Below are 15,443 nucleotides of genomic sequence, written 5' to 3' on the forward strand. Positions count from 1 at the left end.
TGGGGCTTGCAGCTTCAGGCCGTTGTCAGGGTCCTGCGCTGGCACCATGGGTGGGAGCTGCCCCGTTTGCTCTCGGCGCAACCTGCGCTGCAGCTGATTCTCCAATACCCTCACAGCACAGGTTTGGGGGTCTGGAACTGTCTCCCGTTTCAAAGTCAAGTCATTGTACGAGCAAATTAAAACCAAATTAAAGTGTATTTCCACTGATATTTATTTGTACAACAAAGCTTTGAAATATGCCTATAAAAATATACTGGTCTAATCACATTATTAATGGTCTAGCGTTTATCCTGCCAGAACATGAACCGTGAGAGCCTCTTTCAGACACAGACGCGGTGAGCCCTGCGAGCGTCAGGCTGCCGTACTTGGTAACGGATGAAGAGGAATTGCAAAGCCCGTACGCTATGGCTGCACTTTCCAAACAAGCATTCCGTAAAAGTTTAAGCTAAACGAGATCAGTATTTAGATGAAGATAATTCACGACCCTGGAGTCACAGGTTCAGGTTTTAGATGAAATTGCCACCTAGGTGAGCATGCACAAATTATTTTCTCAAATAATTTAAGAAGCTCCATCTAGCTTAATTACAGATTGTGATCTCTTGCCTTAATTCCCTTATTCTTTCTACTGACATCAGAAAATGAAATAAGCACGTAGAAGTTTGGGGATTGAAATGAGCAAAATGCATTTCTGAATTTTATTGGCGCTAGAACACTGTAACTGAGACTGTTACAGAGGGCATTACGTTAAAAGAGGCTGTTCTTTGTCTAAGTGTGATATCACAAGTGAAGGTGACAAGGAGCCAGTGGAGTTTGGTGTGGATATCAGATCTGGAAAGCACTTTGGAAGAACTTAACCCACGAGTTAAAAAAACCCCCAAAATTCTTTAAAACTAAATTTTTGCTCTCCCCTAGAATCAGAGGAAACTGTTTACAGACATCAGTGCTGTTTCAGGGGTATTAGTTTCTGTCGTGCACAGGGGAATTTTTTTTCTAAGCTTTATCAACACTCTCCAGGGACTCGGTTACGCTTTCCTTCCTGAGCACCCGTTGTATCAAGCCGAATCTGGGTGGCAGTTGATCAGTTTTCCGGAGGAGTGATTATCATTAGGTGATTATGTTTAGGAAAAGAAAGCCCCAAATACTTGTTCACACTTGCAAAGACACCCTTTCAGTAGCAGGTGGTCCGCAACTGGTTCAGAACTGACCTGTGCGCTTCACATACTTCACCCGAGCGGCAGCCAGCGTTAGGCACAGAGCTTCTCGTTAAGCAGCTGGTGACCACCCTACCTCGTCAGACGCCTCCCGTGATTGATTGTTCTAGTTTGGATGCAGCCCGTCCGTCCTGCTGCAAGAGCACAGCTCAGCTCCGGGGGTAACCCACCCGTACGCGCCTCAGCTCCAGTTACGTACGGCACCTTGGAGAAACATGGTTGGTAAACTTCAGTAAAAACAGTTTGAAACAAAAAAATTGTTCACCTGCCACACATTATTTAACAAACATCACCATCCATGCTTTTCTTTTTTCCCTCCGTTGTAGTCAGGTTACACCATGGTAAGGCAGCTGAAAGTTTGTGTCTTTCCTTCTCAAGTCCTCTTTTTTTCCCAAGTACAGTATTTACAGCGCAAATTCAGCAAGGAGATATTTTAAGGGCAGGCTGCTCATTATTTTTTCCTAGAAAAGTAACTTAAACAAATAAATTGGGGGGGGGGTGTTTAAATAAAGCTTATTTGTCATCACAAAGGCACCATCCACCGGGAATCCACAGCTTTCATTTTGAGGCAACTTTTGGTTTTACAAAATACCACAACGTTTAGGAAAGTCCAGCCAGACCATTAGATTAGTATATTCTCACGGTAACATTTAAGTGAAGGTTGGAAGCCACGCTCACACTTCTCAGGTCCTACCCCGCATGGCTCGAGAGCGCAACTGCTTCAGGCCCAGCAGTAATGGTTTTTAGACTTTCCAGCTCCGTCTCACGTCACATCATACATCACCCTCCACCGCTGCCTCTGTTACACACACGACTCGGGCAGCAAGCCTGCATGTGCACATGCAGCAGTTTGCAGACCAGCTGGAATAATTTCCACTCCTTTTTAAGTGACTATTAAAATGTGCCTGGTTTTGTGCAACAGCTGCATGGGTTTAAAAGGAACTTCTTAGGATAACTTTGATGAATGCAAGAACGATCACACTTTTCAGAGGATCCCCTTGCATTTCATTATTTTATGTTCATTATATTCCTATTTAAAAGCTGAGTTTGCAACTGAGAAACTGCAAAAACGAATAAATACAGAGAACTACCCAGTGAGGAACTTTCTGCTAACAAGGGCAAGTTTCTTGGATTTTCGTCCTGGCGATCGTTTCCCCTGGCTTTGCTCCAGCACAGTCACACGTGCACAAGTCTGATACGACACGGCTGCCTGGCGGGTCCCGGCAGGGCTTTGCGTGCTGCGGGGCAGCCCCGCACCTCCGCGCCAGGGACACCGACCCGCCGGCTGCAAGGACAGGCCGCAGCCGCTGGGACCGCGCGGCTGGTCTTCTCCAGCTGGGGCCTGAACACGAGTCCGTACCTGGTATTTCTGAAACGCTGCGGGGAAGAAACCCCGATGCTCTTCCCCTCCCTCCCGCTTGCCCCAATTTGCTCGCAGCTGGCCAGAGCTAGAAGAAGGGTCGACAGGTCTGTCATACTGCCAGTGCTGGTACTTTGACCGAGTGACAGCAGAGGTTTTCAGCCCAGGCTCCCCTCACAGGGATTTTTTTAGGCTGCCAAGACCAGTATGAGCCTCATCCATCTTCCCCAGGAGGGTTTATTTTCCAGAGAAGACAGGGCTGTTGATGTCAAGAGAAATTATTTCGCCCAGGACTGTGCTCTGATCCTTTGGGCATACACCATATTTAGTCTGTTGCTGAGAGGGGGTTGTTTCGGTATTTTGTATTTGGCACGTTGATGGGAATTCCTAGAGGATCCTAGCTTTCCCTTTTTGGGATGTCTCCATCCACAGGTCTCACTGCACAAGGCTGTTGGCCACTAGCAGGGGAAGGAGGGGGCGCAGCTGGGGACGGAAGGTTTGGGGGGGTGCAAGGAAGGTTTGACGAGGACCAGATCACTCCCTCACCCCGCAGGTCTGGCTCCCAGCGCCCTGCCCTCCTCTCCCCCCCCCAGCACACGGTGCCTGCGCCCGTTCTTTCCACCGCATCCCGGGGACTGCTCCCCCTCAGCTATTTATCACTTCTCTGCTTCCTTTTATGGACAGAGGGAGGTATTTCTTATATATGAAGAAGTATTTACAGTCCTTTCTCAGGAACTGAGCCGTGCACCGGATCGCAAGAGAAACACTGGCAAATCCGCCAGGGAGGTGGGAAATGACCCTCCTGTTCCCCAGGGGCCAAGGAGGCTGAAACCAGCCCCAGGCTCCCAATGTCACATAAACACGGGGAGATCCAGCGCGACCCCCACCCCGCACCCCCGCTGTGTTAGGAACAACCCTCCTCTCCCAAGCAACCCCTGAACTCAGGGACTCAGCTCCAAGAAAACGCACTGGCGGTGGGCGGGAGGGTGGGAGCCCCCCTGCACCACGCGGGCCCGTGATCTGCCCTCTGTCCTTTGCTAGGTGGGGGGCCACGGGGGGCCACGGGGGGCCAGGATGCTGCCAAGTTAGGAGGGAGTTAAAAGTCCTTTTGCTCAGCCAGTTTCACGCCAGGGGAAAAAGCAAAACCCCCAAAGGTGCGAGTCAGGGGCACCCCTTTCGAGTCGGGGGCACCCCTTTCGTGCCTTTCCGAAAGCCAGAACCAGCCCGCTCCCCCAACGCGCGGCTCGGGGCAGGGGCAGCAGCCCGGGGCTGGGCCCTGCTGGCAATGAGGTCCTTGGCTCAGGCTGGCTTTTTTAACCCAGGTACCGAGAGGATTTTCCAGCAGGACGTGGTTTCCAGGGCCCCTCCCCACTGACAAGATTCTCCTCCTCTATATAGGGAGGCTGCAAAGGCGGCGAGGACTTGGACTGTCCCGGCTGGTGGCTGTGCAGGTTCCCGACTCTCCAATTCACTCTCTGCTCCCCTCGTCGGACGCCTGTAAGTACCGCGGGGCCGGGGGTCCCCGCTGGGGCCGGGGCCGGGGGTGGCCGTGCTTTGGCTGGCGCAGGTTGGCAGCCTGACTGCTAGGCTACTTTGCAAACGCGTTCAGTGAATTAACCTGCAGAGCGTACGAGTTAGACGTGGGAAGAGACCTCCCAGCCACGCTCGAAGGGTTTCTCCCGAATCGTGTGCTACTGATGGGTCCTGTTTAAACTGCCTTAGAGACCACGCACAGATGAAGGTGTGCGCGGATGCTCTGGCTCGTTCCTTCGCCACTTCTAACGCTGCTGTTGCCAAAGCCAGCCTTAAAGGCGCCTGCTGCAGAGCACGACTTGCGCTCCAAGCCGGCAGCAAGGCAGCCCGCAGGGTGCTGAGCACCGCGGATGTGGCGGGTACCCACGGCAATGAACCAGCACACGAGCACCCAGCGATGACGAAACCTGGCAGCCCGAGTGGCTCATCTTCCTTAAGGATTTCTACTTTTTCAGTGCTAAGAAAGGAACTCGGTGCACTTCCCACGCTGTTTAAAGAAACCAAATAATTAGTTTGTCAGTCACTTGTTCTTTAAACTGGAAAATGCTTAAAAATTAGAAGAAGAAATGGAAACACTTTAACAAAAATGCCTTAGCACTACAGATGTATGCTTTTAATATGCTGGGAATAAAGTTTAAGCAAAACTAACCTGATAATTCACTGAACTGCACTAATTCGAGTAATTTCAAATGTGACATACCTTTTTTTAAAGGGAAAAGAAAGCAACAAACTTCTAACTTTAACAAAATACCGCGAGCAAAGAGGCGACAGTAGATGGCGGTGTAGAAAGCGGCTTCGGTGTCATCCCAGCAGCCCGCTGCTTCTTTCACACACATAGTATATATATATGTGTGTCTATGTACACCTATAGAAATGTCGATAGGCATTTGAGAGGGCTGGGTGTGCAGAATTAAGCAGCAACATGAGATATTTTAAATATAAGGGCAATCAGAAGGTTTGTCATGATTATCTAACAGATACGTCTCAATAAAATCTCTAAAATGCACTTGTTTAAAAACAAGCCGACCTTCCCTGTCACTCAAAGCTCGGCCGTTCGCACAAGACGCCGTCCGTCTGCTCACAGGCTGACTTGCTGAACTCCCAAGTTCAAGGCTCCCTCAAGCCACTAGCACAGAGGCTAAACCCATGAACCCCGGAGAGCCCAGCGCCCGGTTAAGTCCTGCCTTGACTCCAGTGCACACTGCTCCTCTGGCTGTACTCGCTGGGATGTAAACAATGATTTTTATTATCTCCTTTGCAATTGGCACAGCAGTCCCTACAAGGTATTTGTTTGGAATTGGGTACAGGGACGCGGCCGGGGACCGGCTATATTGCGCAGAATGTGGCCATATATGGCAGCGAGCAGGGCTGGCTGCAGAGCAGCCTGGCTCTTGATAATTCACGGACACTTATTAGTTGCAAATCTGTTGGCTTTTAAGTATGTTAATTTTAGAAGAAGCCAAGAGCTAGAGATAGCTTTCCAACTTGTGCAAAGTCCAGTTCAGATACGGATTATTTATGAATTCTAATGAACAGAATGACACCTGGGGGTATTGAAATGGCTGGGGTTTTCCACATAAAGGGAATCTATCCCCACATGATGCAACTGAAGTCTTTTTTTCTTTTTTTTTTTTTCTACTTTTTACAGTTTATAACACAGATAATAGCCCAGGCCAATGTCTTTGTAGTATTAAAAGAGCTATCAAGTGTTTAATCAGAGTTATGTAGTAACTTGCATTAACAGAGGTGAGAAGACCTGAGAGGAGACCAAGGCACTTATGGACAATTTGATTAAAGTCCATAGAGAGTGCATTAAAAAAAACCCACCCCAAAACCCAACCAACCAAAAAACCCACCAGCCCTGTGAAATTACTGAAAATGTTCTTTCTTAAGACAGAGACTCTCCCTCTTCCGTGGTTGAACAACCGTAAGCTAGCACCGACGATACCTCCACGTTCAGATGAAAAGGCCCACGAGGACAGCAAGCATTTGAAGGTGGTCCCGTGGCCACTGGGAGAGGCAAAAGGCCAGGAGGGCCTGGCCGTGGTGCTCGTGGCAGAGCCAGCTGTGCTGGGGAGCCAGCTCCCAACCAAGATCACAAGATTAGCATTGACCCCTAGATTGCCCCCCGCCTCCCCAAGCAATGCAGTTACGTACAGGAAAAGTAAAAGATAAGCAACCGGAAAGAACATGGTGAAGAGCTACTGTAGCCCAAGAAACACAGTTTGAGTCAAGCAGCAGGTCACTGCTACGCTCTTCCATCAGAAAGCACTTATGGGAGTAGGACTTGGTTTCGGAAAATAATTCACATGCTTGGTTATATGTGCCTCTGTTCTAAATAATTATTCCCTGTACAGCTGTGATAAGCTTTTATACTGACATGCACATCCTGCCGAGGAAGGGAGAAGTGTCCTTTCTCTTCTCATTAGGAGAAAAGCAGTCCCTCCAAGCTCTGACCCAGGAGGCAATTCTGCTTGGCCAATAACCTTTTAATTAAAGTGCACTTCCTGGAGATATTTATACTTTGTCCTCGGAATAATATACTCAGGATAAACTGATTGTAATGACAGCATTCAACTTCTGTCACTACTTTTTGGCATTCCTGACAGCAATACCAAATTCCTATAGATTTGACTGCGCTGTCCCTTGGCACTTGGCCACGGGCAGCAGGACCCAACCTTTGTGGTGCTTCGGGATGACCAGACAGCTCTGTCCGCCGGGCCCAGGACGGACCCACGTCCTCCCGCTCCATTCCTGCAGCAGTTCCTCCCACGCTGCTGGGGCACGGGGCAGAGAACGTGCCTTGCCCCTTGCCCCCGCCGCGGGAGGAGAGAGGCTGCAGGAGGTTCCTGCTGCTCCCCGAGCCCCGTGCTCCTGGGGCCACTGCCCCGGGATCGGGCTGCGCTCCCTCCGTTCCCCTGTCCGGCCGGCTTCACCCCGCGGCCGCCAGCTGGAAAGCTCAGCTGGAGAGAATACCATCTCCATTATTGGAACTGTGCGGCTCTACCAGCCCTCTTGGCAACGAGGGAACATTTTCTGCCTTAATCCACGCAGAGGTCAAATAGTTTCCTCTTGCAGCTCTCTTCCAAGAATCCCCTGGGAGCAAGCAAAGGGCCGCGTCCCGCAGAACTCCCTCACGGAGACCGGCCAGCGGCGATGCCTGCGTGGGCCGGCGGCGATGCGCGCAACCAGACCCTTCGGCTCTCCCTTCTGTCCCCCCGCACCACCATGCGCCTTGCGCCTGCGTGGACCACCTGGGTGGATTTCCCCGTTGGGATTTCCAGGCAAGGCTGGTGGCTCTAGAACGAGCACGTTTAGAGGAAAGCTGGGGTTTTTTAGATGAGAGAACTGTCGAGGGAGTTTAAGGAGCTGGGGCATCGAATCTCCACTGAATTTCAGTAGGATATCATCTAACCCTCTTAGCTGCCTCTAAAATCCTAGTTTTGTTTTTAAGCTTTATCTCACCTTCTGCATGATCCATGCGTCTCTCTCAGACCCCTCACACAGTCTGGCCTTGCAAAAAGCCATTAATCTGTGGGAAGGCTTCAGGGACAAGCATTTGGAACGCAATCTCTGATACTCCCAGGGCACAGGGTGTCCATTTGGCTGCATAGCACAGAGCTTGGTCTTCACAAACATCGTTCTGCTTACGGGTTGATTGCTGACATCTTCAGCAGTCAGTTCTCCCAACTCCCTCAAGATTCATGTTTGTTTGAATGCTGTAAATATTAAATTCGCTCTCAATAAGGAAATGAAACAGCCTCTGTCTCCTAGAGATGTTTTTCTTGGGCACACACTCTTCCCCGCTCCCCAGCGCGGCTCCTCCCCGGCTCCCCTCTCTGCTCCGCTGCGTGGCAGCTTTCCCGATGAGCACCACTTTTCCTGGCCCGTAGGAAGCCACGAGAAGTCCTCCGGTCACTCCTTTCCTCATTCAGAGCTGTGTGTCCCCGTGCAGAGCTGTGCAGGACAGAGCAGAGAGAGCACTTAGGAAAGCTCCAGCAGTACCAGCGCAGCTCTTGTGGCTACATCCGAACTTCCACTGGCCAGAGCAGGCGGCAGCCGCCTCCTCCCTCACGCGCAGCGCAGCAGCCAGCACCTCCCATTGCTCTCACCTACGGAGCAGATACAGCCAGCCGCTGCAGCCACGTGCGCCTGCACGATGCTGGTTCACCCGTGTGCCGCTGCGTGGCACAGACGCATCCAATTTGGGCATCATCATTCAGAGTATCTAACAGATGATGTGATTTCCAGGCTTGTTTTATTTCTTCTCTCTCCTGTGGCAGACGTGCACCCTCTGTAAGTTATCAGCTCCCACTGGCTGCTCCGTGGAGAGGGGATAACTCTGAATTACCTCTCCTTTGCCAGCAATACTGATAATTTTTTTTCTGTTTTTCCTTTTGACCTTCTCTTAATCTCATTCTTCTCCAAATGTAATGGTATTAGAGTGACTAGAAATAGTCCTCTGCAAGAAAAGTTTGTTTCTGTCCTTTCTGGCACCCAGCCTGGGAACTGCTCTTCTACTCATTATTTGGGTATTGCACTGGTGTCTCAGCATGCACCCAACAGTACCTGGGTGATGCGAAATTTTGTACGCATCTGAATTCAATTAAGTTTGTGATGGGCAGGCGAGGAGGCTGCAGGAAGCTGCTCGGCTGGCCGGGGGGGGTGCAGGTCTGAGTCTCTTTGCGCAGACATTACTTAGGCCTTCTCTCTCTCGTCTTCAGTACAACAGAAACAAAATAAAGTCATAAGCCCAGGTGTCCTCATTTGGTTTAGTGCCACAAAGCTTTTGATTTAGGTGCTTTCAGGCACAGCGACAAAGGAATGGGAATCTGAACACAGACACTCTAAGGTACCTAAGCTGGCACCCAAGAGCATCTGCACGGAAACGTGAGATACGGCACAGGACCTATAGTGCTTTGGATCTACTGCATGGCAGATGTGACAAATGTGGTTTGCCTGGAATGTCTCAAATTTGCCTCCCTTTAAAGTGGAATGTTTTGCTTCCTCAACAGGTGTCTACTGAGTCAAAATGGCTCAAAAACCTCTCAGCGATGATGAGAAATTCCTCTTTGTGGACAAAAACTTCATTAACAACCCACTTGCCCAGGCTGACTGGTCAGCGAAGAGACTGGTTTGGATTCCATCAGAGAAACATGGATTTGAAGCAGCAAGTATCAAGGAAGAGAAAGGGGATGAGGTGACAGTTGAACTGGCAGAAAATGGAAAGAAAGTGACACTGAGCAAGGATGACATCCAGAAGATGAACCCTCCAAAGTTCTCCAAAGTGGAGGACATGGCAGAGCTGACTTGCCTCAATGAAGCTTCAGTGCTGCACAACCTACGGGAGAGATACTTCTCAGGTTTAATTTATGTAAGTAGAACCAAACCCGCACACGGCGTTTCCTACTGCATGCTACCGTGTTCCATCACAGACAAGGTGGGTCCCACCCAGTCAGGGACCCAGCCCTTGCATGTAACAGGGCCACGCAGGGACTAACCCCTCAGGAATGGCATCCTAAACCAAAAGTGTATTTAGTTCACTTTATTCACCATCACTCTCCTGCTTCTTTAATAATTGCTTCCTTACTTAACTGAATGAAACCACATGAAGGTTTCGTCCTCAAAACTTGCTAATTCCGAAAGGATACTGTTGGTTTGGAAACTACTCTCTGATAGCTGAACCACACTGCAGTCCTGCTGTTTGAATTAAAAAAAAATATTTAAAAAGTCAATAGGGACTTTTGAATGACTTCAATGCAAACCTGAACAAGTTTCCAGTCACTCGCAAAAAGCACATACGGAAAAGCCAAATCACGCGGCCTTTTCCCAGGCAAAACTCCCACTGAAAGGCAGCTGAGAAGTTCTGGTTTGGTGGGTGCTTGAGTCAAACCGTATGTTTGACTAAATGAATAAACCCACTGGAATTCAAGTGAGAGCACTCGCATGCTCCAGGGTGTTACTGAACCAAAGTCACGCGTCCCCTAAAACTCTTTCCCCCCCCTTGTTGGCCAACTTACAGATCAGGGAAACCTGGACAAATTATAATCTTCTCTATCTTCACGTGAATTAGGGCCAAGATTATTCTGTCTTCCAGTCCACACGAGTCTATTAACAGAGGCGTATTTTGACATTAATAACCCCATAATCTGTCTGCATCGACAGTTAGGAGACGGCACAGTCAGGCAGCCCAGACAGTTTCCATGGACCTTAGCTGTGCCCTGTGCTTTGCCCTGGAGGATCCCTAGGCAGTGCCGCAGAGAAGCACTCCAGGGTTTAGGGCTGCCACAGTTTTACTCACGTGACAGACCCCTGATGAGTGAAAGAAAGTGCAGAGCTTAAGTAACAGGGGCTTCGAAGCAGGAGTAGAGCTCTCGTTATTAATATGCTAAATGCTAAATTGGAAAGTAGGAAATGAAGCAGAAAATAAGATAGTTTTATATAGTACAACAAAGGAACTATTGAATAGTTACGGATAACTTCAAAGAGCTAAGCTCAGGAGCTCCCCTTCAGGAACGTACTAAAATGCACATCATCAAGATTCCTGAAAGAAGCTAGGCCTTCCATCTCTTCAGCACTCGAGTTTATTGGATTTTAAGTTTGCAGGTGAACATACAGACCTATGTGCTATTATATCAGAACATGCAGCATTCATCACTACAATAGAATTTTTCTGATAGCGTTCTGCATCATTGCAAGATCTAAAAAGAATTAGTAGAAGAATAGTGGGATAAAATGCGTGGGGTTTATTTCTTTGTTGTTGTTGTTCTCAGCAACACTCTGCATAGATGTTCCAGGACTTGCAATATCTTTACTTTGTGGATTTTTTTGTGGAATTTTCACTTTCTACAGGAAGAGGAAATTAATTTCCTAAAGTGGATAATTGAATTAGAAATCAAAGAATTTTTCATGGAGACAAAAATGGAAATGTATCTGAAATTAAGTTGCCTTTCTCAAGGGACTAGATTTAAGACAGTGGTAAATTAACAGTTATAAAGAAATTATTTTTACTTGTATTGCAACAAGTTATTAATATTTTCAGTAACTAAAATCTGCTTAACACTGTCCATTCTTACACAGTGCTGCCATACTAGATACTGTCAGGCCCTTTTAAAAATAGTGGGCATTTAAACAGAATCTGAGTCTCATCCACTTGCAAAATGAACTGTAAACAACCGTCTCCTGGTTCTGCCATGCAATGCCTACGTCGCCTCCCTTGGAGTCCCACACGTACAAAGAAAGCGTGACCTTAACATTTTCCCCCTTAGAGCAGCACTGATGCGAATGGGGATTCCCAATTCTGCCAAAGAAAAAAGTCAACCTAGCTGAGAAAAATACAATTCAAATCATCTGCCCCTTGCATGTATATTAAATATTATTTAATAAGAAGATTCAGTGCAGAAATACAGAGTGACTGTACACTGGAAAAACGCCCTGGCCTTTTCCTTAATAAGATAATTAAGAAAGAAGGGCAGGAAGCGTGTTGCCACTAACTCATGTTTCACATTGCTCAGAACAAACAGAATCTGCCTCGTCCACACATAGACTAGAGCAAAAACGATTATATAAACATCAATAAAACACCAACGCACCTTCAGTGGATTTGAGAGTAGAACCAAGTTTCTCGTGCCTGTATTCAAGGGCACTACTGGGTCAGCCTTCGCCTAACAGCGCACAAGGCTTTAAGCGCAGAAAGCTGGACGTGCGTACTGGAACCAGAGGTGTGGTTCTGCTGCCCAAACCCAGGCACCTACAACGTGGATGGGTGTACTTGTGCCGGTCTCAGCTCCCCGGCAGCAGTGGCTGTCCAAGGGACACTCCCATGGACACGACCCTGAAGATACTTCAAATCGTGTTCTGGCTCCAGACCCTCTAAGGAGGAGTATGGTCGGGGGTCCCCTCTCCGGACTGACCGTGCCCCAGGGAGAATGAGTCAAGGCACTGAAACTTCAACCCCCACTGCCATCACCTGCCTACCCAACTGGTTCGCTTACCTTCAAAACATCACATACATTAATCTGGTTCCCTAAATCCTCACAAAGCGGGTACCTGGAGCTACAGTCAGTGAAACTGAGAGCTTTCAACTAAGAGGGTCAACTTGCCTGAGGCGAGAGATGGTGTCAGTCACGGGCCAGTTAGAAATGGGGACTCCTGAACTTCATCAGCTTGGGCATTTGCCCTGCCTTAAGGACCTGTTTCTTGTGCCTCAAAGTTAGCTCTTTGGAGGTACGCTACTGTACGCCTGGGTGTGCAAACAGCCCGGCATGTGGCAGGTCAGGCCAGTGCCCGGAAATCTCAGGGAAGGGAGGCCTGACTCATTTCCCGAGTTGGAAATTTGCTCTCCTATTATTTTTCTTGGTTGGGAATGATGAGTTGAGTGCATACAGTAGATCTATTCCTACTGAAAACAAGGCCTTGGTGGTCATTCTAGGATAGAAACTGTCACTTTGTGAGTGTGTAGTCCCAGCAGCACTAGAGTTCGTTTTGACACAATTAGCAGAGAGTTTCATTCTGAACTCCAGCTTCAGTGAAGATCCGGCACAGCAATTATCTACCTTCTACATCAAGGGGTTTAGCTTGGGGATACTGAGAACTGGCAAAGACCTGGAGCTTGATTTTCTTGTAATCCGGGTTGAGACTGCGGTGACGCCGCCACAGCCTGCAGAGCGGAGAGGTCCCCAGGGCCACCCAGAGCAGCCCAGACCTCCTCCTGCACGGCTGGGCCACCCGGCCTCCCCTCGCTGCTGGAGGCTGGCGGGCGCTCTCGCCCTGTTTGCCGAACACCATAAAAAGCGCCCGGGGCGCGGCGGGAGCGCGTTGTGCCATTGCCTATTATGGTCAGGAAAGGGAAATCCCTGTGCCCGCAGCCAAGCCTCCCGGACGCCATTTCGCAGCCCCGCGGCCTCCAAAGGGGAGCGGGGGCGGCCTCAGCCACCCTCGGACAGGCCCTGAGCAAGGCACGGCAGCGGCTGCGCACCACAAAGCGCTCCTTCGCGCAGTGGGGAGATAAAAAAAATAATCCAAAGCCACTTGTGCCCAAGTCAGAAAGAACATAATTTCATTATTCCGGGGTTTGTTTTTTTTTTTTTTAACTGGCATGTTTTTTTTTTTTAACTGGCATGGTTTTAAAACTAACAGTCATCGGCCAGCTTAAATAGCCCAATACCCCTGCAATAATAATCTCATAAGTTTGTAATTTTTTTTTTTTTAAAGGGAAACCCTTGCAAATTGCTTACTATTATTAACTGTTTGTGAAATATGGCTCATCATCTATTATCATATGTTATTATTTCTGCTTTCAGTTCAATAGCTAGAGCTTTCCAAAATAAAGGAGAATTTTAAAAACAACTAACAAAACCTATCAGCTGGTAGCCAATGTTCTTGTTTGTTTATGTATATGTTTTTATATGAATATCATAATTAAACTGTAAACAGAAACCACATTTTTCCTTAACTTTCTTACAGAAATAGTCATGTGGTAAAGGCGTGACTATTCTGTTTGGAACCTGAGTAATTTTTTTCAAGGACTCTCATCAATCATTATTGTTATATGCTGTTCCTATAATCTTTTTTAAAAAGCCTTCTTCTGACATCAACCCAAGCTTCTTACCTAGGATTTCAGTTTACAAAATCTGACACCTTCCAGAGCAGAGGACATACTCTGTATGAAAATACACATCTAAAGAAATATTATGAAGTCTTACAGTTGTTACATCACCATAGATAAGGGTGATTCACTATATACTGAAAGTAACTGAAGTCAAGAAGCTATAACATCAGCTCAAAGCGTGGTGTTTCTACAGATTACTAAATTCACATACTTTCTAGCAGTTTGCGTATTAGAAATAACTATTTGTGCACTTGGAAACTGCACCCATACACGTGCATTCAGAAATCTCTGCTACATTTGTCACACTAGGCAGATTACAAAAGAGTTATTTGCTAAAATCCCGTTAGCTCAATGCAGCCTAGACACGGCACGTGGTATTAATTCTGGTTTTTATTTGCATTTCCTTGCAGACTTATTCAGGTCTCTTCTGCGTGGTGATAAACCCATACAAACAGCTGCCCATTTATTCAGAGAAGATCATCGACATGTACAAGGGAAAGAAGAGGCACGAGATGCCACCCCACATCTACGCTATCGCGGACACAGCCTACAGGAGCATGCTGCAAGGTAGGCGAGTTTAACGCTGCAGTTCTTAGAAATCACTGCACAGTAACCTGGGAGAAAACACCCGATAACTCCGCGTGGGCTCCTGCAAGGAGCACGGCCAGGGAAGATCTGTTATGGAGGGCGACACGAGCTTTCTAGAAGTTTCAGAGGAATTCTTTGGCAGGAATGGCAGTCCACAAACACTGTGACTCAAAAAGGAAAAACAATCCTTTTACCCATCTGTGTCGAGGCATGTGGGAAGGTTTCAAAGTCATGCAAATAGTTTTGGCAAATACGGGCATGGAAAATGCTGCCTCTCCACCAGTGGAGACTATTCCAAAGTTAGCTGCTAGCACGGTGGATCTGTCGGCGTTGCTCCTCTCTCTCGTAGCAAAGGGAATTCAGACAGTGTTTGGGGGCTACCTTCAGTGCAGTCGAATGCTTTGGAGCCCTGAGCTGAGGTGTGCTCCGCTCTGTAGCAATAATGGCAAGGAGCAGCGATGGGAAAGCAGTCAGGCCCCAAATGGTGCAAGCAAACCCTTGGAAATCCAGAGTGCTCTCCTCCTCCTGCAGTCACTGCTGACAGACCGAGGGGCTTTGCTCTAAGGAAAAATCATACTTTGGGGATGAAGCTATAGTGACGAATGGACAAGGCTGCAACTCCTACAGACTACAGGGACGTGACCAGGTGCCATCTCACCCTGACCTCGGTGCTCCAGGGAAGCAGGACTCCACATGATGCTCTGAAATTTAAATGCCCTCAATAGGGGCCTGATCCTGCAGCAATTCTGGCCGTAACTATGGCTCAGCAAGGGTCACAGGCTTGGCCCTAAGGTTAGGGCTTCCCAGGTTGGAGCTTAAGGATTTAAGGGTTTAAGGTTTGTGGGGTTTAGATCAGACCAGTGAAAACACTAAACAGCATCTCAAAATTTCAGTTTAGCAGCTAAATTAGTACCTAGTATTAATTTCTTTGTAATATTTACATACATACACAGAGCAGTGATTGTTTTGGAGAAACTAATCCATTCAGAAGCACTGGGCACTTTATCTGCCTCTGCAATGAAATGACACTGTGTTTCTCCAGGGTCACAGCACTGCAGTCACAAGGATTGCAGTACTCCCGTCCTTGTCCTGCTTGAAATAGCAACCTGATGATTTATCTAGAAGTTACAAGTAGTCGGTT

The 15,443-nt window shown here is 48.1% G+C and overlaps 1 protein-coding gene across 4 annotated transcripts in view; it reads left to right on the forward strand.

The window, feature by feature from the left end:
* Positions 1–3,951: 3,951 nt before the first annotated feature.
* Positions 3,952–15,443, forward strand: part of MYH11 (myosin heavy chain 11) — a 60,068-nt gene continuing 48,576 nt past the window's right edge. For 3 of the 4 annotated variants that reach the window (XM_075768105.1, XM_075768106.1, XM_075768104.1), the window contains exons 1-3: positions 3,970–4,068; positions 9,120–9,478; positions 14,125–14,281. In XM_075768105.1, coding sequence (XP_075624220.1) covers positions 9,137–9,478; positions 14,125–14,281 — 499 coding nt within the window. In that variant the 5' untranslated portion in view covers positions 3,970–4,068; positions 9,120–9,136. Of the gene's footprint in view, positions 4,069–9,119; positions 9,479–14,124; positions 14,282–15,443 lie in introns of all 4 variants that reach the window. The other variant, XM_075768103.1, reaches the window with a different exon arrangement.

The sequence above is a fragment of the Balearica regulorum genome, chromosome 15 (genome assembly GCF_011004875.1).
Source record: "Balearica regulorum gibbericeps isolate bBalReg1 chromosome 15, bBalReg1.pri, whole genome shotgun sequence".
Classification (NCBI taxonomy): domain Eukaryota; kingdom Metazoa; phylum Chordata; class Aves; order Gruiformes; family Gruidae; genus Balearica; species Balearica regulorum.